Source organism: Schistocerca piceifrons, chromosome 2, assembly GCF_021461385.2.
Source record: "Schistocerca piceifrons isolate TAMUIC-IGC-003096 chromosome 2, iqSchPice1.1, whole genome shotgun sequence".
NCBI lineage: Eukaryota > Metazoa > Arthropoda > Insecta > Orthoptera > Acrididae > Schistocerca > Schistocerca piceifrons.
In genome coordinates, this window is record NC_060139.1 from 490,632,199 (window position 1) to 490,656,892 (window position 24,694).

The 24,694-nt window shown below is 38.1% G+C and overlaps 1 protein-coding gene across 2 annotated transcripts in view; it reads right to left on the reverse strand.

Annotated features, from left to right (window-relative positions):
- LOC124776408 (nascent polypeptide-associated complex subunit alpha, muscle-specific form) overlaps positions 1–24,345 on the reverse strand; it is a 69,496-nt gene extending 45,151 nt beyond the window's left edge. For both annotated transcript variants that reach the window (XM_047251391.1, XM_047251392.1), the window contains exons 1-3: positions 23,701–24,345; positions 23,448–23,535; positions 998–1,593 (exon numbers count right to left, since the gene is read on the reverse strand). In XM_047251391.1, the coding sequence (XP_047107347.1) occupies positions 998–1,593; positions 23,448–23,535; positions 23,701–24,240 (1,224 nt within the window). In that variant the 5' untranslated portion in view covers positions 24,241–24,345. The remainder of the gene's footprint in view (positions 1–997; positions 1,594–23,447; positions 23,536–23,700) is intronic.
- Positions 24,346–24,694: the final 349 nt, after the last annotated feature.

A 24,694-nucleotide genomic window follows, 5' to 3' on the forward strand; every position in this document is an offset into this window, starting at 1 on the left:
ACCAGAATTCTTCCTCCAAAACTGTAAATAACGTAAGCAAAGTTAAAAAATTTGGTTATGCAATTCAGATTTTGTATTTAGGAATTGGATGTATGTTTCAATCAGTGTATACGATCTTTTGAAATCTTCCTTAAACTGACCTTTTGCAGTGAAATTTACTTATTGTGTGTGTTTACAGACACTTTATCAAGATGATTAGATTTAAATGCACTGATATGCTCCCAAAACAAGATTTTGATGCTACTTACAATCAGCCCAAGAAAACAAATGACAGTTTTTGTGAGGAATCATATAAATCCCACTGCCGCTCGTTTTACCTAACAGCTGTCTCAAGTCTGTTTTACTTTCTTGATCAAATCAAAATCACAGAGAAATTTTTGTGATCATGAAGCAACAGATAGACCATAAACAGATCAAATCTCTCTTCTCTCAAGCTTGCCAATAGCAGCATTATGTATTACGTAACAGAGACCGAACGAACAGCGCACGCACTTTATTTGTTTACTGATCTCATTCTTACCACAAATGGAATGCAACCCTCCCCCAACACACACACCAGAAAGTATTATTTATTTTTTGGTATACCTAGTCACTTACCCTTAATAGCCCCTTTCATTAATAAAAGTAAAATAACATCTTAGCTTTGGTGACAGCTGCTTATTGGGGGAGGAGGGAAAAGAAAAAAAAAAACATCCTCTCACACAGTGTTCTATTAATAACCTCAAAGTTCAGTCTGCTGCCAAATACTGGTGATTTGTTTTCTATGATTGTTTCCGTCACTACAGTTCTTTCCCTGGTATTCAATTTTGTGGCATTTACTTTTACTCTGTTGCTTTTGTTCATCACTGCCCAGATCTAACCACCCCCCCCCCCCTCTCTCTCTCTCTCTCTCACACACACACACACACACACACACACACACACAGAGAGTATAGTTAATTACGTGAATACAGCAAAACACTACACTCAGTAAAAAATAATAACACCAGTTATTCACCTCTTCAGGAGTGTACTTCTTGACAATGCCTGGTATTTCTTTGGTAAAGGACTCCCAGACACCATCTGGTGGTTCAACACTACCCTTTCGTGACAAGTTCCTCTGCAGCGGCAAGGGTTCAGGTGCACAATTGGACCGTGCTCTTCGTTGTACAGGAGGACCCTTGAATCCGGTAGTGCCATTACTGCTGCTACCAGGTATCCTCTCTACTGTTGCAGGACGAGAGGGGGCTGGTGGAGCTGCAGGTGATCCAGCACGACTAGGAGATCCTGACTGGGAGGGTGATGACTGCCTACTGACTAGAGGTGAAGGAGGATACTCTGCAGGGTTGGGAGCAGTGGTAGCTGGAGCAACAGGCATCTCACATACTACAATGGGGCCAGGCGCTACAGCTGCAGGATGAGGCCAAGGAATATGTTGCTGATGTGTGCTATTCCCAACTGGCGATGGGAAGGCAGCAACTTGTACATAGCCCAGTTGTTCCGGAGGTGGCAAGCCCAAACTATGGGCCACAGCCATTCCAGGAGGAACAGTGCTGCTGCTACTACTGTTATTGCCAGCATTAGCGATGCGAGTTTTTGGATCACCAGCAGCAGCTGTAAGAGGAAAGAATAAAAAAAATTAATTCCTTTAATTGTAAATTCTTTGCAACATATTATGCAATTACAAAAACATTAACAACAAGACACATGGCAGCACCTAGAAGTTCTTTGTGTTACGTATAGCGTTTATAACTCCAGGATGTGCAAAATGTGACGTTTTCAAAACTTACATGAATTGTGTGTAAAACTGTAAGAACTGAATTTCAGTACAATTTGACACTGGCCAATAGTTCTTGAAAACATAAAACAATGAAGTATCCTTTATTTCCCATTGAAAACTCATATAAAAATTGGGAATAATTGTTAAGAGGAAAATCTCATGTTTGCTACCAAGCAAATACACTATTTTTATGGCAGAATGCAGAAGTGGAATTATAATCCTTGAGCCATTTATTATGCAGGATGGCAGTGCCTGTCCAATCTGTCTCCTAACCAATTATAAACACTCAATACTAGCCAATAATGTGTCATGTCACTAGCTATTAGGTTACAAAATGTTCCCTAAACTGAGAACAGCTTACCAGCATTGTAGACATCATCTCCATTAACAGATTACTACAGTGTCATTCCATGTCAATGACATACGAATCTCCACTCGATCATCTCCCATTTTGACGAAATTTTTACAGGGTGTAACTTACACATGGGTCTTACATGAAGCCGTATCAAATTACAGGTTGATAAGTAGTATTGTGGAGCCAGGAGCTGTGTTTTTGTTAAGGATGGTTTTTTCCCTGTAGTGACAAATATGAATACATCACCAAGTTTGCTTTACTGTTGCTCGAAATCTAAGGGGACTACCATGTTTAAGCTTTGATAATTCTGATAAACTTTTTAAATACAACAGCCTAGATGTTGAACATGTGCAAAATGTACAGCAGATTTATCACAATTTGCTGTCAAAGCAGCTCACAGAGCTTTTTGTGACAAATTTGGATCATGTTTTGGCAGATATGAAATGTTGTGTGGCTAAGGCCTCCCGTCGGGTAGACCGTTCGCCTGGTGCAGGTCTTTCGATTTGACGCCACTTCGGCAACCTGTGCGTCGATGGGGATGAAATGACGATGATTAGGATAACACAACACCCAGTCCCTGAGCGGAGAAAATCTCCGACCCAGCCGGGAATCGAACCTGGGACCTTAGGATTGACATTCCGTCACGCTGACCACTCAGCTACCGGGGCCGGACATGTTTTGGCAGATTGTAACATATGATAGAATGACTTTCTGATGCTGATTTTTTCTCCCATTCCAGCCAGCCAGCATGTCATAAGGCTGTGCAAATGGCATCGTAATTACTCAGTTACTTACAAATTTTGTGCGGTTCTCAAAAGGGTCATCATATATCTGACTAATCAGCACCTTTGAAGAGGGCTCTTTATCTGACTACTCTGCGCCGTTGAAAAGAGCTCTTTAGTTTGAGTATGACGAGTGTTTCACTTCTGAGACAAACCAGTTCAAAGGAGTAAAATTGCAAAAAACTTTGACTGATATTATGAACAAAGAATTTGTGGTGTTTCTCAATATCGAAATTTGAAAATCTGAAAGTTGTTACTAACTGTTTTCTTAAAACAAAAATTTTCTCCGCACTTGACTTTTAGAAGTGTTTATATGTTCATTTAGGTTAGGTGTTCCCAGACTTTTTGCCACTGCATACCATTTGATATTTTTAGAAATTTGGGCATACCACTACAGCTTGTTCACCTTTAACAAACCCTGAGATGGGGTAGGAGTGGTGCGAAATGCTGAAGACGAATGCCACAGGGGTGAGGAACAGTACGAGGCAAATGACTTTCATCATCTTGCTCAGTGTCGACAACAGACACATGGTTTTTGCACTGTGCTGATAAACTACTATGTATTGTAGAAATGTGACACACCCAAGTAATAAGATCTCATGTAATTATTTTTTTTTAAAAAAAGTCATTCATATTCACATGTGGTACTTATTCGTAGCAAATAATATGTGCTTAAATCAATAAATGTTTTGTTTAACTGCATATGTGCCACCCTGATATGTTCTTGCACACCATCAGTGTTGTGTGTACCACTCTCTGGGAATTCCTGATTTAAGTTGTTTCTGTGTAGTACCTAAAAGCCATTCTACCATAAGATACAAGCGGCCAAACACGATCCAAATTTGTAATGACAAGTTTTATGAGATACCTTGACAGCAACAATGATGTATTGCAGATCTATCAGGCACATGTTCAACAACTAGGCTGTTGTACCTAAAAAGTTAAGCAGAAGCTCGAAGTTTCAGCACATAACTAAAAAGTTAAACAGAAGCTCAAAGTTTCAGCACATGAGTCCTCCTTGATCATGAGCAACAATATAGTAAACTTGGTGATTTATTCATCTCAGTCACAACATGGAAAAACTGGCCTTTACAAGAACACGACTAGTGGCTGCAGCATATTACTGATCAAACTGTAATTTGGTGTGGCTTCACATAAGACCCACACATACATTTTGTAAAAATTTCATCAGAATTGGAGAGGTTCACGTGGAATCTTGTTGAAAAAAAACTTTGTAGTCTGTGATTACTATATCGACGAGTCACAATTGAAACTTGTCAGATTGCACAAATATGTGGGTGCAAAAATCTGTATGAATATTAAGTGGAATGGCAACACATGTTCGGTCACAGGTAAAATGAGTGACAGACTTTGGTTCATTGGTATAACAGTACAATTAGTCTGCAAAGGAGACTGCTTACAAAATGGTCATGCAACCAAGCCTAGAATAATGCTAAAGTAGTTGGGACCTATACCACATATGACTAACAGAAGATATAGAATCTACATAAAGAAAGGCAGCACAAATGGTCATAGGTTTATATGATATGGAGTAGCATTTTGCAAATCTGGATTGACGTCAGCTGTTTTCGACACAGGAAATATCTGTGCCGGACCGGGACTATCACCTGGATTTCCCAACATCTGATGTCAATCCAGATTTGCAATATGCATTTTGAACAATTTACCTAAGCTGTAATAATCAGAATGTGTATGCATGTCTGAAGAATGTGAAGATACATACACTGTATAAACACTGACATTGTATTACTCGACCCTAATATTATTGCACCTGGAAGTGAGAGTGCTATGTTTAGCTTACTGTGAGGTTTTATCGTGATATTTCACCACTTGATAGTATATCTGCTTCTGTCTTGAAATCCCTCACAATGCAATGCCTTTTCCTTAGTCATCATTGTAGTTGTTTGCTATAAAGTCACTGTGTCAATGTCTACATGGAGACTCTGCAAATCACATTTAAGTGTCTGGCAGAGGGTTCACTGAACCACCCTCACAATTCTCTATTATTCCAATCTCGTACAACACACGAAAAGAACGAACACCTATATCTTTCCTTACGAGCTCTGATTTCCCTTATTTTATAATGGTGATCATTTCTCCCTATGTTGGTTGGTGCCAACAAAATATTTTTGCATTCTGAGGAGAAAGTTGGTGATTGGAATTTTGTAAGAAGATTCTGTCACAACGAAAAACGCCCTTTCTTTTAATGATGTCCAGCCAAAATCCTGTCTCATTCCAATGAAACATTCTCCCATATTTCGTGATAATACAAAACGTGTTGCCCTTCTTTGAACTTTTTCGATGTACTCCATCAGTCCTATCTGGTAAGGATCTCTCACCACGCAGCAGCACTCTAAAAGAGGATGGACATGCGTAGTGTAGGCAGTCTCCTTAGATCTGTCACATTTTCTAAGTGTCCTGTCAATAAAATGCAGTCTTTGGTTAGCCTTCCCTACAACATTTTCTATGTGTTCCTTCCAATTTAAGTTGTTCGTAATTGTAATTCCTATGTATTTAGTTCAATTTACGGCCTTTAGGTTTGACTGATCTATCATGTAACCAAAGTTTAACAGATTCCTTTTAGCACTCACTCATGTGGATGACGTCACACTTTTCATTATTTACAGTCAATTGCCAATTTTTGCACCATACACACATCTTCTCTAAACTGTTTTGCAGTTTGTTTTGATCTTCTGATGACTTTATTAGTTGATAAATGACAGCTTCACCTGCAAACAACCTAAGATAGCTGCTCAGATTGTCTCCCAAATCTTCTATACAGATAAGGAACAGCGAAGGGTCTACAACACTACCTTTGGAAACACCAGAAATCACTTCTGTTTTACTCGATGACTTTCAGTCAGTCACTACGAACTGTGACCTCTCTGACAGGAAGTCACAATTCCAGTGACATAACTAAGACGATATTCCATAAGCACTCAATTTCTCTTTAAGCTGCTTGTGTGGTACAGCGTCAAAAGCCTTCTGGAAATCCAGAAATAGGGAATCGATCTGAAATACCTTGTCAATAGCACTCAACACTTCATGCGAATAAAGAACTAGTTGTGTTTTACAAGAACAATGTTTTCTAAAACCATGTTGACTGTGTGTCAATAGACCATTTTCTACATGGTAATTCATATTCTTCGAACACGACAAATGTCCAAGAATCCTGCTGCATATTGACGTTAATGATATGGGCCTGTAATTAAATGGATTACTCCTACTACCTATCTTGAATATTGGTGGTGACCTGTGCAACTTTCCAGTCTTTGGGTACAGATCTTTCATTGAGGTAGTTGTATATGATTGTCAAGTATGAAGCTAATGCATCACCATACTCTGAAAGGAACCTAATTGGTATACATTCTGAACAAGAAGAATTGCTTTTATTAAGTTATTTAAGTTGCTTCACTACTCTGAGGATATTTACTTCTATGTTATTCATGTTGGCAACTGTTCTTGATTCGAATTCTGGAATATTTACTTTGTCTTCTTTTGTGAAGGCATTTCAGAAGACTGTGTTTAGTAACTCTGCTTTGGCAGCACTGTCTTCTATGGTATCTTCATTGCTATCGCGCAGAGAAGGCATTGATTGTTTCTTGCAGCTAACATACTTCACATACGACCAGAATCTCTTTGGATTTTCTGACAGGTTTCGAGACAAAGTTTTGTTGTGGAAACTGTTATAAGCATCTTGCATTGAAGTCTGCACTAAATTTCAAGCTTCTGTAAAAGATTGCCAATCTTGGGGATTTTGCGTCTGTTTAAATTTGGCGTGTTTGTTTCGTTGTTTCTGCAACAGTGTTCTGACCCGTTTTGTGTACCAAGGAGGACCAGCTCCATTGTTTGTTAATTTATTTGGTATAAATCTCTCAATTGCTGCCAATACTATTTCTCTGATTTCAAGCCACATCTGTGTTTCCAATAACAGCCATGGGAGGCCAAGCGCAATAATACTGTGGTTGAGTAGTAACCATCACTAATGTCAAAGGTTAATTTGACCTATCAGACACTGTCATGGAGACGCTGATGAAACTGAATTGGAAGACACTCTTAAGATGAACACAAAATATCCTGAGAAAGCCTACTTATAACATTTCAAGAAGCAGCTTTACATGGTGAATTTAGAAATATACCAAAATACTGTATGTATAGTTCCCATAGGGCTCATGACTACAAAATTAGACCAATTACAATACCAAAGTGGTGTTTAATCAACCACTTCAGATAGGAATGGAATGGGGAGCAGCTCTAATAACTGCTAGAATGGGCAATACCCTCCGTCATGCACTTCATGGTGGTTTGCAGGGTACTGATATTTCACACTGGTTTGCAAAGTACTGATATAGATATATGTGTGTGTGTGTGTGTGTGTGTGTGTGTGTGTGTGTGTGTAAAAATTATGGAATTTTGAGCTTTACAGATGTCAGACAACTTCACAGCAAGAAAAATTTGAGGGCATAACACTGTCTGGTAGTTCGTTTGATCTTGACTCCCAGTGAAAAGACTGAACTATACATGTCGAAGGCTCTGAGTAACTGAAGTAGACTACTAACTCATATGATATTACCCACTACCAGCCCCATATATGGAGACTACTTATTGTACACACTAAGTAGTTATATTTGTACTGTATTAATTCACCATTTTGAAATGCTAAAATGATCTGATAGAAAACATGTTGAAGAAATTATGTCAGGAGAGATATTTAAAAGAGAGAGAAGAAGATAGGGAAGGCTGAATTTTAAAGCAGTGCAGACAATGAGGTGACAAGAAAGTGTGCTCGATCGCAAATTATAAGTATGAGGAAGGAAATCAGTCAAATTCTTCACAAAGGTACTACCCACCTCACTCAACTCCAGTATTTTAAGAAAAGAGAAAACTTGAATATGAATGGCTTGACAGGTAGCTGAAAATTGCTCCTCCCAAATGGGAGCACAGTGTCTTAACTACGTGTCTCCTTACTATGTACTGAAGTTGTTCCAGGAAAATCAAATAGAAGAAATACAAGATTGCTTCAAGAGAACTTTTACTCTTAAAAGCAGATAGAATACTGCCAAATTTTTCCACGTACATTTTCCTATCTCCGTTGTCCATAATTGCATGTAAAAAAATAACTGCACTTGAGGGCCGTTGGTGCCGCACACAAATGTACTTAGAATCGTAATTTAAAGTGGAATAATCACACCACACAAGTTATAGAAAGTACAGAAGCCAAACTCTGAAATGTAATTCAACCACAAGAGGTGTAACCTTTAAAAAGTCACCATATGATTTATTCTTGAGTAATGCTCTTCAGTTTGGAACACTCTCCTGGCAGGATTAACAGAGAAGACATGTATGTGGATTTAGTCAGTGTTGAAGCACCATGGAGATGCTCACTCGGTTTCAGATGCAGATGTTTCAAGATGGCATCGCAGGGGGGACTATGCATGTTCTCAAAGGACTCAAAAAACATTACTTCTGTTCACAAAACAGTGCACTTGAATGAAACATGCAGTAAATACAACATGTGATCACTGATTAAGTGTTTTTAAAATTACATATATAGAAGGTGAACTGTGCTATTTCCTAACTACTATCACATGTGGAGCATATTTCAGATAATTATGCCAGGTTTTATTATTAACCAGGTCCACAGACACAATCAAAAGATCATCATTTAACTGCTACATCTGTAGTTACCAGGATGTCAACTTTATGACCATAATGAACTTTTCCCCATGTACATAAATTTCATCACGTTTATGAGATACACATATGTCTCACATTTCACCCATTTTTGTCAACTATGCCTATTCATGTATAAAAAATGTTTTAAAGTACTGCCCGAAGTAACCGGGATCAAAGATTTCAACTTCTTTATTTAGGAACCTATTTGCACAGATCCTCTTCAACAGCCAATATGAGTAAACCATTTGGTCACAATACAGTTCAATTTAACTCGACCCGTTTTGCAGGCAATACGTCATGTTTTCTCAAGTTTTCCAAAGAGACATAATGGCTCATTAAATGACAAAAGGATTCATCAATGATGCAATATTTACGTCTCGCCCAGCTAGACATAAACATTCATGTACAATTAACTCTATGCACAAATATTGCAAAAGTAAATAAGCTTCACAAACTATGATATTCACGTGTGTACTTGACAATGGCAGCACTACTGAAACAGGCTTTCTGTACAAAATATAACACCACTATTAGCAGCTAACTTGAAAGATTCAATTCATAATGTAGTTGATTTTGTGTACCACAAATTGTGAATAAATCCCAATTTTTTTCTTAAAATAATGCAAAATATTATCAAGCAGATGGGGATAAATGTACTTCTGTACAGGATCGTTATACACTGTCCAGTCACATTAATGTGATGACCTGCCAAAAGCCTAAATAACCAACTTTTGCAGTGTGGACTGCTCTGAGATGTGCAGGAAGAGTCAATGAGGTTCTGGAAGATATTGACATGTATGTGGAGCCACGCTAATTACAGTGCCATGGCCACCTGTGCTAGGTTTCAAGGGTGAGGATCCATGATGCAAACAACCCAGTCGAGATGGTCCAACAGATTCTTCATTGAGTTTAAATCTGTGGAGTCTGGTGGTCAGAGGAGCATCTTGGTGCTCTTTGAACCATGCACATAAACCTACAGGAAGTAAAGCAAAGTCTTACAAGCTCCAGTCTTACGAATGCGACAAATGAGTTACTAACATAATAAGTTTTCTTTTTACCTCAATCAATACTGGTAGAACTCACATAAAAGAAAACATGAGGAATGTCCAAGAAGTTTCAGTATTGCTAACAATGGTGTCATCACTAGGTGCAACTGTTATAATACAGTAGAAGTAATGGCAGTTGAAACTAGTACAAAAAGATGTGCATTCGCCATAGACTTTGAAGTGCTCTAAAACTTTTACATAATGCAAATCAATATAATAATATAATATTTGGCGAAGTGTGAATAGGATTCGTGCTCTGAGGATTTCACCCCCCCCCCCCCCCCAAACACACACACACACACACACACACACACACACACACACACAGAGAGAGAGAGAGAGAGAGAGAGAGAGAGAGTGTTCATAGTTGATCTATCCTGGGAATTGAGAATCTTTGTGTACTTTCACATTCGCAATAGTAATTTCTGAGCAAAAGGGGTCTTAACAGAAAAACACACAGACAGTCTGATAACAAATGAAAAAAAAATTATATTTTGTCACGTGATATAACTACTAATTAACAGTTGTGAAACATTGTTACTTGCCAAATTTAATGATTCTGGGTCAATGGAAAGTAACAGGTTTTGATGAGTGAGTTTGTATCAAAATATGTGATGCAAATAGCTGTATATTTTGATTGCACTGACTTAGAAGTTTAAATTTGTTACACCACCAGGGGATCGTAGACCTTAGTATGTGACAAATTTGAACTTGATACACCAATCTGTTCCTCAGGGAAAAAAAAGAGTTCTTAGCCATGGGACAGACAGACTTCCACCAAAGTAATCCTGTAAAGAAGGGTTCCTTTCTTACTGAGTGAGGTATGGTATTGTGAAAACGAAAGCAAACCTACAGAGTAGTACATCCGAGAGAGAGAGAGAGAGAGAGAGAGAGAGAGAAACTGATATGTAAGATCTTTAATATGTCAATTGAAGGCTACTTATGTGAAGGAAAATTTACTTGGAAATGAAGGAAGGAAGATTGTAATGTTTAATGTCCTGTTCAATATGAGGTAATCAGAGAAGAGCACACTCTCAGACCGAACAAAGATGGTGGAGCACAACTCTACCACGACCTTTTCAAAGGAACTGTCCTGGAAATTCCTTTAAATAATTTTGGGAAACCAAGGAATTTGTAAGAAAAATGATGCAGGAGAAAAATAACATTCAGTCGTGACATTCATTTACACCCCGAGAACTGAAGACTCCATAACTGAGTGAATGAAGTACAGACATAGACCTGACCTTTAAACTGGTTCACAATGTAAAAGCTGTGGGCATTCAAGAAATGCAGAAAACTGTTTCAAGCAGAAAAGTGGCATTAAGTATGAAAGAATTGATTCCTCTGTTTTGTTTGTGATTCCTTTATTGGTATTCGTTTTTCATGTATTGTATCACTTTTGTATGGCAATTTATAACAAAATCCCTCAATCAGTGTGTAATTTCCTCAATTTTTTCACAATTAATGGTAGTGTTTTTTTTCCCTTGTCCATTTTGTTTCCAGTTCACATGTTTGCCATAACAATTACAATCAAGACACTCCTAGTGATGTGCTTCTATTATTAGCAGCTCATAAAGAAATAGAAAATAATAGCCAGATAACAAGAAAGCCCATCACTTTTATGTATTTATTGTTCCAAGCTATTCTTCCCTGTGCAAGCCTCTTCATCTCCGAATAACTACAGCAACCAACATCCTTCTGAATCTGCTTACTGTGTTCATCTCTTTGTCTCCCTCTATGACTTTTGGTCCCCCTCCAATACTAAATTGATCCCTTGATGCCTCAGAATGTGTCCTGCCAACTGATCCATTCTTTTAGTCAAGTTGAACCACAAATTTCTTTTCTCCCCAATTCTATTCAGTACCTCCTCATTAGTTATATCATCTACCCATCTAATCTTCCATTCATGTGCAGCACCACATTTCATAAGCTTTTATTCTCTTGTCTAAACTGTTAATTGCCCATGTTTCATTTCCATACATGGCTACACTCCTTAGAAATACCTTCTGAAAATACTTCCTGACACTCAAATCAACATTCAGTGTTAACAAATTTCTCTTTTTTAGAAATGCTTTTCTTGCCACTGCCAGTCCTCTCCCACCTACTACTTAGTCTTCTTTCCTAGACCAGTTCCCTCAGAATCATCTGATTTAATTAAATGACATTCCATTATACATATTTTGATTTTGCTAATGTTCATCTTATATCCTCCCTTCATGACACTGTCCATTCTATTCAGCTGCTCCTATAAGTCTTCTGCTGTCTCTGACAGAGTTACAATGGCATTGGCAAACCTCAAAGTTTTTATTTTTCTTATGAACTTCAATTCTTACTCCAATTTTTCTTTGGTTTCCTTTACTGCTTGCTCAATGTACAGATTGAATAACAATGCAGATAGGCTACAACCCTGTCTCACTCCCTTCTCAACCACTGATTCCCTTTCATCTCGCTTGACTCTTAACTCCCATCTGATTTCTGTACAAATTGTAAATAGCCTTTCAGTCCCTGTATTTTACCCCTGCTACCTTCAGAATTTCAAAGAGAGTATTCCAGTCAACACTGTCAAAATCTCCTAAGAAAGGTTCAGTAGTGCTTCGCATTTTCATACATTTCTCCAGAATCCAAACTGACCTTCCCAAGGTTGGCTCCTACCAGGTCTTCCATTCTTCTGTAAAGAATTCGAGTTTGTATTTGGCAACCATGACTTATTAAACTGATAGTTTGATAACACACACACCTGTCAGCACCTGCTTTCCTTGGAATTGGAATCATTCTCCTTGAAGCCTGAGTGTATTTCCACCATCTCATACATCTTGCACATCAGATGGAAGAGTTTTGTCAAGGTCGGCTCTCTCAAGGCTACTAGTGGTCTTGCTGGAATGTCTTCTACTACTGGGGCCTTGTTTTTATAAATAGATGCAAATAATGTCCTGCAATGACACTGATTAGGAAACACGAGTTTTAACTTTATGTTAAAGTGAAATACCATTTATGCACGAGATGTAACATATGCATTATTTTACTGCCTTGAGGAAGGACTACTCGAATTAATGAGCGTTTAAGTACAGTGTCCCAAGAACAAATCACTTCACATCTGAGCAAAATGAATGATAACCAAAGTACAGAAATCACAAATAATATGTAATTTCACAGGTCATCTGAAGATGAAAACATTTAAGTTTTAAGTGGTGTTTTAAAAGTGCCTCAGTATGGCCAATGTGATGACATGCAAAGAGGAAATGTGGGTAAATACCATCAGTTGACCAATTGGACTGACAGGAAGTAAAATGACAAATGGAAACACTGAATAGAAAACAACAGGAAATTACAAGTGAAGCAGTTATATTCATTTCTAAGGAGGTCAAACAGGACACACAATGAACAAGTGAGGGGAAGGGGGTAGGAAAAGATTGGAACGATGAGGAAGGAGGGAGAGCAAATAAGTATAGGCAACCACAGTTAAATTCAAGAGAACATCATGAAACCAAAGACACTGTCCAAAATGGATGGGCAAAAGTTGACACTACTTTGCATGACAGAACTGAACAATTTCACAGTCATCAATTAACAATGGACTATCCATGAAATCACATATTTTAAGGTGAACAGCTACAGAATTCATCAGGAGTCTGTTCATTCATCAACTAAAGAGTGAGATGATACAAGAAAGTAGTTGTGGGCCACTGAGAGGTTTGTTGTTGTTGTGGTCTTCAGTCCTGAGACTGGTTTGATGCAGCTCTCCATGCTACTCTATCCTGTGCAAGCTTTTTCATCTCCCAGTACCTACTGCAACCTACATCCTTCTGAATCTGCTTAGTGTATTCATCTCTTGGTCTCCCTCTACGATTTTTACCCTCCACGCTGCCCTCCAATACTAAATTGGTGATTCCTTGATGCCTCAGAACATGTCCTACCAACCGATCCCTTCTTCTGGTCAAGTTGTGCCACAAACTTCTCTTCTCCCCAATCCTATTCAATACTTCCTCATTAGTTATGTGATCTACCCATCTAATCTTCAGCATTCTTCTGTAGCACCACATTTCGAAAGCTTCTATTCTCTTCTTGTCCAAACTATTTATCGCCCATGTTTCACTTCCATACATGGCTACACTCCATACGAATACTTTCAGAAATGACTTCCTGACACTTAAATCAATACTGGATGTTAACAAATTTCTCTTCTTCAGAAACGCTTTCCTTGCCATTGCCAGCCTACATTTTATATCCTCTCTACTTCGACCATCATCAGTTATTTTGCTCCCCAAATAGCAAAACTCCTTTACTACTTTAAGTGCCTCATTTCCTAATCTAATTCCCTCAGCATCACCCGACTTAATTAGACTACATTCCATTATCCTTGTTTTGCTTTTGTTGATGTTCATCTTATATCCTCCTTTCAAGACACTGTCCATTCCATTCAACTGCTCTTGCAAGTCCTTTGCTGTCTCTGATAGAATTACAATGTCATCGGCGAACCTCAAAGTTTTTATTTCTTCTCCATGAATTTTAATACCTACTCCGAATTTTTCCTTTGTTTCCTTTACTGCTTGCTCAATATACAGATTGAACAACATCGGGGAGAGGCTACAACCCTGTCTTACTCCCTTCCCAACCACTGCTTCCCTTTCATGTCCCTCGACCCTTATAACTGCCATCTGGTTTCTGTACAAATTGTAAATAGCCTTTCGCTCCCTGTATTTCACCCCTGCCACCTTTAAAATGTGAAAGAGAGTATTCCAGTCAACATTGTCAAAAGCTTTCTCTAAGTCTACAAATGCTAGAAACGTAGGTTTGCCTTTCCTTAATCTTTCTTCTAAGATAAGTCGTAAGGTCAGTATTGCCTCACGTGTTCCAGTGTTTCTACGGAATCCAAACTGATCTTCCCCGAGGTTGGCTTCTACTAGTTTTTCCATTCGTCTGTAAAGAATTCGTGTTAGTATTTTGCAGCTGTGACTTATTAAGCTGATAGTTCGGTAATTTTCACATCTTTCAACACCTGCTTTCTTTGGGATTGGAATTATAATATTCTTCTTGAAGTCTGAGGGTATTTCGCCTGTTTCATACATCTTGCTCACCAGATGGTAGAGTTTTGTCAGGACTGGCTCTCCCACGGCCGTCAGTAGTTCCAATGGAATATTGTCTACTCCGGGGGCCTTGTTTCGACTCAGGTCTTTCAGTGCTCTGTCAAACTCTTCACGCAGTATCATATCTCCCATTTCATCTTCATCTACATCCTCTTCCATTTCCATAATATTGTCCTCAAGTACATCGCCCTTGTATAGACCCTCTATATACTCCTTCCACCTTTCTGCTTTCCCTTCTTTGCTTAGAACTGGGTTTCCATCTGAGCTCTTGATATTCATACAAGTTGTTCTCTTATCTCCAAAGGTCTCTTTAATTTTCCTGTAGGCGGTATCTATCTTACCCCTAGTGAGATAGGCCTCTACATCCTTACATTTGTCCTCTAGCCATCCTTGTTTAGCCATTTTGCACTTCCTGTCGATCTCATTTTTGAGACGTTTGTACTCCTTTTTGCCTGTTTCACTTACTGCATTTTTATATTTTCTCCTTTCATCAATTAAATTCAATATTTCTTCTGTTACCCAAGGATTTCTACTAGCCCTCGTCTTTTTACCTACTTGATCCTCTGCTGCCTTCACTACTTCATCCCTCAAAGCTACCCATTCTTCTTCTACTGTATTTATTTCCCCCATTCCTGTCAATTGCTCCCTTATGCTCTCCCTGAATCTCTGTACAACCTCTGGTTCTTTTAGTTTATCCAGGTCCCATCTCCTTAAATTCCCACCTTTTTGCAGTTTCTTCAGTTTTAATCTACAGGTCATAACCAATAGATTGTGGTCAGAGTCCACATCTGCCCCTGGAAATGTCTTACAATTTAAAACCTGGTTCCTAAATCTCTGTCTTACCATTATATAATCTATCTGAAACCTTTTAGTATCTCCAGGGTTCTTCCATGTATACAACCTTCTTTCATGATTCTTAAACCAAGTGTTAGTTATGATTATGTTGTGCTCTGTGCAAAATTCGACCAGGCGGCTTCCTCTTTCATTTCTGTCCCCCAATCCATATTCACCTACTATGTTTCCTTCTCTCCCTTTTCCTACACTCGAATTCCAGTCACCCATGACTATTAAATTTTCGTCTCCCTTCACAATCTGAATAATTTCTTTTATTTCATCATACATTTCTTCAATTTCTTCGTCATCTGCAGAGCTAGTTGGCATATAAACTTGTACTACTGTAGTAGGCGTGGGCTTCGTATCTATCTTGGCCACAATAATGCGTTCACTATGCTGTTTGTAGTAGCTTACCCGCATTCCTATTTTCCTATTCATTATTAAACCTACTCCTGCATTACCCCTATTTGATTTTGTGTTTATAACCCTGTAGTCACCTGACCAGAAGTCTTGTTCCTCCTGCTCCTGCTCCTGAGAGGTTTATTATTATAAATTAGTTACATGCAATTTGTAACTAACAATATTTTGTCAAATTTGTCTATTTTGACAAAGGTCTCTCCAATCTCTGAGAATTACTCTAAAAATTTAAGAGCGTACATTTCAATACAGGCCTAGCAAAATATGGCTTCCTCTAAAATAGGACTTGTTAATGGCTAACTTAGAAGATAAAAGTAATGGGACACCTCCTAATATCACGTTGGACTTCCTTTTGCCTGGGGTAGCGCAGCAACTTTATGTGGCATGGACTCAACTTGTCGTTGGAAGCCCCTGTGGAAATACTCAGCCATACCGCCTCTATAGCCGTCTAATTGTGAAAATGCTGCCAGTGCAGGATTTTGTGCATGAACTGACCTCTCAAGTATATCCCATAAATGTTCAACGCAATTCATGTCAGGCAATCTGAGTGGCCAAATCATTCACTCAAATTGGCCAGATGTTCTCCAAACCAGTCGTGAACAATTGTGGTCTGGTGTCATGGCGCATCATCACAAATAAAGATTCCATCGTTGTCTGGGAACTAGAAGTATGTGAATGGCTGCAAATGGTCTCCAAGTAGCCGAACATAACCATTTTCAGTAAAGGACCCAGTCCATTCCAAGTAAACACAGCCCACATCATTATGCAGCCACTACCAGCTTGAACAGTGCCTTGTTGACAACTCAGCTCCATGGTTTTGTGGGATCTGTGCCACACCTGAAGCCTACCATCAGCTCTTATAAATTGGGACTCATCTGACCAGACCATGCTTTTTCAGTCACCTAGGCTCCAACCAATATGGTCATGAACCCAGGAGAGGTGCTGCACGCAATGTCACGATGTTAGAAAAGCACAGACACTGGTCGTCTACTGCCATACACCACTAATGAAAAATTTTGCCGCACTGTCCTAATGGATATGTTTGTTGGTCTCACATTTATTTCTGCAGTTATTTCATGCAGTGTTGCCTGGCTGTTACACTGACAGCACTACACGAAAGCCACTACTCTTGGCCATTAAATGAAGGCTGTTGGCCCCTGCACTGTCCATGGTGAGAGATAATGTCGTAAATTTGGTATTCTCTACACACTCTTCACACTGTGAGCCTTCAAATATTTAATTCCCTCATGATTTCCAAAATGGAATGTCCCATGCATTTAGCTCCACCTACCGTTGCATGTTCAAAATCTGTTAATTTCCGTCATGCGGTCAAAATCACATTGGAAACCTTTCCACATGAACCACCTAAGTACCAATGGCACCTCTGCAAATGCACTGTCATTTTATACATTGTGTATAAGATACTAGGGCCATTTGTATTTGTGTACATTGCTATCCCATGACTTTTGTCACCTCTGTGTATAAGGTGCACACCCTTTTTTCTTGCTTTTTCACGTTGGACTGCCATAACCTAATAAAGAATACAATATTTATTGAACAATTAGTTTTGATAATTAGTATTTTTTTACTTAAGTTTTTCATGGAACTGATATGACCTGCATGGTAATGGCTCATATACAGGCACTTCAGTACAAGCACAGGATATAATGTGTTACATACATTCTGAGGCTATCGTGATATTACTGTGTCCTATGCACGTGTGATGACATTCTTCTTTTGTTGATATGTAGGTTGATCTAAGAACAGTTGAGAGGCTGAAATAAGTCGTTCAACAACTGTCATATTTGTTAACATATAATGGTGGTCCACATGCTGTGCACCACTATCTTGCAATTAGTAAAATATTCTTAAGCTTTCCCTTGACATGGTTAGACACGGCCAGGCAAAAGGTTCTCCCACATACATGATCCAGGGATTTAATGTAGAGATTGCAGCTCATTGAATACAAAAATGGAAGTAGAAATGAACTCTTACTTGTGGCTCAAATGGCTCTGAGCACTATGGGACTCAACTTCTGAGGTCATCAGTCCCCTAGAACTTAGAACTACTTAAACCTAAATAACCTAAGGACATCACACACATCCATGCCTGAGGCAGGATTCGCACCTGCGACCGTATTGGTCACGCGGTTCCAGACTGAAGCGCCTAGAACCGCTCGGCCACTCTGGCTGGCTCTTACTTGTGGTTACACATGAAAATACTAATTAGTAAATCCATATGCTATGATCTGAAGTGTGGACAATGCCATAAGTACAACATACGAAATGGCAAATTTCGTCAGCAGAAAATATTAGTAACAGCAAGGAGTCATTTTAAAGGATACAGGGCTTCGAAAAAAGAAGACAGTTCTAGGAACTTGTAAGTAAGTTTCAAACAGATATGAATTTACAGTTAGCAAACCTACGTTAATGCAAAAGAGCAGTACAGATAACAATAATCATTTCTTTCTCCACCTGAAAGTTGGTTTGAATAGGCCAGTGCATTACCAGGCGTGGTCCAACTGGGGGTGGTACGCCCTTGCCTTTCTCGAATTAATGTACCTAGCCAGATATTGAGGGAAACAATTTAATGTGGACTCAGAGCTATGATGAAACTTACATATCCAAATCACTGCCACAGGTGAAAGAACTGCGAACAACAACAATCACCTTAGACAACCCCAAACCATTGCAGGTGTACAGTATGGCCAGAGTGTCACTTTACACTGTAATTAAATATGTGTGACAGTGTAAGACGATACAATATTTATGATTTGAACCATTCATCCAAACCACTGATATTGCAACAGTCCTCTTCGCATGAATTGCACAATGACTGCTATGTAACTGCTCAGGGAGGAGTATAAAGTCTGCACAATGACTAATTCATTGTTTGCCTTTCTGTGTTTGGTGAAGAACAAAGGCAGATACCACAATGACTTTACTTTGAAGCAGCACTTAGTGATAAGTGTGTGGGTCCAAGAAAGGAAGTACGACAACGAAAATATGATACAGATGGCAGGACAGGTTTCGTGACTGGTTCGGTAAGGAACCACAAAGTAATTAGACTTTAATCAATTGGGAGAAAGAAGCTCTTCACTTGGGAAATGTTTCAGATGCCCTCTGTTCTGATCATCAGTCAATCCAAAGACAAACATCAGCGATGTGGTCAACTTGCAAGCCAGGCAGATAGCATATAATTCCAAGTCTAAATATACTTTATGGCCATCCTATAGTCTCAATTGTTCCCGTATGTTCACATGCTCCCAAAAAGCCCAGTATTAAAATTAGTGACACAAAATGATTTTGTATGTATAATTACACAAAAAATACCTTTATAAACATAACTCTAAACTTGCTTCTCCGAGTATGAATGTTACACCAAGCTAAAATCAGTAGGCCTACCACAAAAAGTAAATTTTTTTTATTACTATTATTAAAGCCAAGCACTTCAAATGGGGTGTTTTGTGCATAACTTAACATAGTGCCATGAAACAGACTTTACTGTGACTGATTTACATTATATTTTTATGATTTCTTGTCTGATCTTTATTCTTTTCAATAGAATAGACTTCTGGATGGAAAAATATCATAAAATGCCCTAGTGTTAAGTGTGCGCACATGTAAAAGTCCACATTTTAATTCAAGGATCCTACTGAAAGCTGTAATTAACTGTTTTCGTTGCAGCAGGCAGTATGTGGTAACAACCTAACCTGGTAGAGAAAAATGAAGGGAATAAGTAGCTTCGAGTTAAACTTCACTGTTGCTTGTATGTGCATAATAGTTAAAAAATGGGCACAGAGAGAAAATAACTTCCAGTAACATACACTATCTGTGATGTTCTACAATAGAAATTCTTTTATATAGAGACATTGTGGGCATAACTGCAAGTAAGTGTAACGTAAAGAGCTGGAAAAAAACGAAGGCAGGAAACAATGACATACATGAAGGATGAATGTCACATGTGTATGGCTTTAAATAAGTGGCTGGAATGGATTAACAAAACTGATTAAAGCTAACAAGCATATTTTTACATGAAAATAGTTTTTAAAGAATACAAATAACACTGCAGTTAACATACGAGGGACACAATGCTGGAACATTACACAATATTTTACCAAAGTGCCACAGTTTGACTGATGACAATTCAACAAATATGATCGGGAAAGTGTAGTGTCCAAAATCCCTTACTGCTTGCTTGGCTTTCTTCAGAGGACAATATGGAAGCTATCACCACATGGAACAGTAGTTTCCTGGATCTTCCAACCACTCATGAATAGAATTAAGAGGGGAAGGCAAATAATAATGAATCCAATTGATCTGTCATACATCCTTTACGAGTGTGAAAGTACAAACATAGAAAATCTTATTGTTTATTAAATAGCAATGCCCATAGGTCTATTTCAGGTTAATGTGTTAACCAACATATATGCGATTATATTGCATACAGCTTCACATTTCCTGATAAAGAGGGCCCTCATACACGGAATTCTAAACTAGTGCACATTAATAATCTTAACAGATTACTAGTAGCAGGTCAGGTAACAGCAGTTTAGACAAGTCTAGCATCCCTGGCACTTGCCACAGTGAATTTACAGCCAGCTGAATGCAGGAATGCAGTCTTTTACAATTTCTACTTGACTCAAAGGATACAAGCCACAAAGCAAGGATGGGGGTGAGGGGGGGGGGGGAGGGAGGGAGAGGAATTATCACAAAAGGAACTTGCATCCTGCCTTGCCAAAGAGACAGATGCAGTAATTTAGTATTAGCCTGAAGAGCATCACAACATGTAATAGGTACTGAGTACTATCATGTGTAAGCAGACAGATTTGCTGTGAAATCTCAAAAATTACTCAGCTTGAAACTGACACAAACTGCACCTCCAGGGCAGACCCTTGGCTGTACTCATACAATAGCAACATTGAAGACTAATGGTGGTGGCATGAAGTATAAGCTTAATTGTTCTCACCAATCTTTCACCAGATGGTTAATACTGTACACTGATAAAACACAATCAACCAGATTACATCTTAAAGAACTGAGCACAATCTTGACAATGACATATATGTTATGAGCAACTTGTTTGAAAGTGGTCAGTTTCAGGTAGGCTACCTATGGCAATTTTAATTTACAGAGAACATATATCAATTTTAGTATACAATACCGATATGGCTGAAATCTGTTACACACATCAATTTGTACTTCAACACTCCTTGTTTCAACTGAACAGTGGTAGTGGTACAACATGTGCTAACTTTTTGTACAGGTCATGGCAGCTATCTCGGCAAACCCCATGAAAATGGAACTGGAAATTTTTCATATTTATGGACACAAATTGGGGTGGTTGGTGATATAATCAAGCAGCAGGACTTGGTAAGATCACACAAACAATCAGTAAACAATAATCATGATTAGTAAGCTTATGGTCATAATTCTCAATAACGTCAACACCTGATGCAAATATGATAATGTCCTACAGCTTATTTACTTGATATACTCTGTAACCTATGTAAAATGCACAAGTTTTTATTACGAAGAAAAAAAACACCTTCTACTTTCACATTCAATGTAAATTGTCCACAAACGGACAAAAAATTTAATATTTTACTAATTTCAATAACATCTATACATGAGCTACAGTAAAAAATTACATATGCAGAAAAAAGTACTGAAATGTGAAACACTATGAAGACAAAGTTTAGCAGCAGTCATAATAAAAAAAGACATCAAACTGGCAAAGGGAATTAAAAGTCAAAATAAAACAAAATATGTTCATATTTGAACTTTTGGAACATACCACTAGACATCAAGTAAAATGAGCAAATAAATACCAACAGGGCCTTAGCACCATAAATCAAACAAATTAAGTAAAACCAAAAAGCAAAGCTGTTGAGAATCAACAAAATGTATTTAAATTCATACCACAATCAATGCTATAAGAAATAAATACCATTCTTTCATATGATATGATATCTGTTTTTACAGTTATATGTTTCACAATCATGTTTCAGTGTTGATCTTACACAACAAATAATTAAAACACAGGCTGATAATCATATTTAGGCTATCTCTATTATGAGTAATTCTACAGGAAAATGTTCTACTGTTTTCCGATGGCAGAGATGGGTGTTTACTACCTATGTCAACAAACCATAAAAACAAATGATATGTCATCATTTATCCTTTCACTGTCTGGCTCTTCAACATATAATATTTGGTACCTTCTTATTTTACTTCACTTTTTAAATACTAAAAAAAACCCTCTAACACATTTTACAAACAGTCACAATCATTAAACAGGACAACTCGATGGCACACACTGACAGTCAGTACAATAACACCACGGTAGAGCACAGAAGCAATAACTGGGGAACAATAAGAACGAATCCATGGACACATGTTTAAATTTGAAACATAAGTAGCTGAACATTACTTGTCAATGCCAGGTGAATGGTGCAAATTTTAATATGGGGTAATATCCAAAATATATGATAGTTTGCATCAACAAGAGATTCACCCATCCAGTTTATAATACGATAGCTTATTTGTGTCATGAAAGTACCATTTCACCAGGAAATTCTCACTTCCAAAATGTTAATGTGTGGTTTTCTTCACCAATAATTAATAAAACTTTCTCCAAAACTTACAGTTTGGCCTTTAGTCTCACTTGGGCTTAGATCTTGCTCTGTAAGTAGGCCTACTAAATAAAAATCTTACTTTGGACTTAAGAAGCTTATAGTTGGAATTATATAAAATCATATCTGGTCAGATTTAGTGAGCTGAACAATGTTTCTTGATCAGAAAAAAATTGTGAATATTATAATTATACAAAACGTTTTTTCTTCAGTTGTTATGGGATAGGAGAACTTGAACTAAGTATGATGTTAATTTACACTGAACTATATACAACAGACATATTAGATAGGTTCACAATTTCTTTTTACACTTTATATGCAAAATGCTTAAGTAAAACAGCTGTCTTGGATGAAGGAAAATACCCGTTATGTGAACATTCTGAATTTGTTTGCGTAATAGTAAACAACTCATTCCACAGTGTCAACTAATATGAGTAACTGACACTTTCTGTATTTTAGATTTTTAATACATGTTATGAGTTTAGCAGTACACATACAAATACACAAAAATGTTTTTGAAAGGGTGGTGAGGGCTGAAATGTCAGTGTCAATGTATTGTTTACTATACACACAGGCAACACTGCAATTTAATCAGTGTATATCAATAACTACTGCATTAACACACTGACTCTCAAAGAGCGAGGACATTTTGGGACTGTAACACATTTTCTAAAATTCTTTCACGACAAAATAAACTATAGTTGCTGATTTCATTTTTAACGATGGAACTTAAGGCAATACGGGTTTTCGAAAATGCTTGTGTACTCTAGTAAATATTGTACACTCGCATTAGTATAATTATTGGTGGTTAAAATAAAATAAAAACAGAACTAGCTCACCTGTTGGGTGAGTGGGGGGTATTGCCATCCCTGAGCAGTGGCTAATTACATCTTGCCGATCTTCTGTTGCCGGGCAAGGGACGCAGGCCTAAACAGTGACAAAATACTGTGTCAACATTGTGTATTCATCTCAAATCTGCACGCTATCCTATTGAAATGTTACACTCCTAACCTCTTAAAACATAAACATCACGGAATTTCGATACACATAAATCGAGTTTACCGCTTTAGTATACATTTCGCTGTTTCTAACCTGGATTGGAGGCTTCACGTAAAGCAGGCCAATTCCCACTGGCTGTTTGGCAGCGAAAATTTTGTCTTCTTCGTCTTGAAGCTTCAATAAAATATTAACAAGCACTGATTTTTGTTCGTAGGTGAATGCAGGGTGATTAGCCGCTAACGTATACAGTAGTAAAAGTTCATCAAAAGGATTTTCATCAGCACTTTCCGTATTTAAATTAAGATCACTAAAATCTAAGCTCGCTAAAATTTTGTACAGGCCATTAGAACATGCATGATTTGAGGACTGTAAAAGAGATAGGTACAACGTTAATTTCCTTTGTGTCCGTTTATCACTAATACACTGCAAGTCCGCAAGCTCGGCGACGTTATTCGCTCGTGTTTCTGTTTCCCTTAAATCATGGAAATCTCTCTTTCCAAGTTCCTCCAGACATGTGCCAAGATACCTCAGTTCGAATGGAAGGCACATATTCAGCAAACTGCACATCACATCAATACGTTTGTGACCACGTAATTCTTTAAACCATGACACAACGTCTTCCTTACACACCATTTCCAGAAACCATTGATACAATTTAGTTTAATTCTGCTGTGAATCAAGGATTTTAGAAGTATTAGCACACGACACTATGAAGCCAGAATTCTCCCAAAATCCCCATTTAGCAGCGGGCTTGGTATCGATACGCATTCGAGTGCAAGGATAGTTGCGTTTGAGAGATCGACTTTGCGCGCTCGTTTTGAATTGCGTACGGAAGAAAGTCGATCTAATTGACTTTGCGCTCCGTAGAATCAAATCTATTTCAGTTAACGATTTCCTGCTTCTCTTAACCGAAAATTTATATTTACGGTACAAATTTCGCATTTCGTCCATCCGCATAAATATGTCAGAAAAACGGATCGAAATACACTTTCACGCATACCATAGTGAGCTGTTCCTATTTTATTTTATTTTTTATTGGTTCTTTGATCATTGGACATAACACTATAAGACAAGTCTGATTCATCCC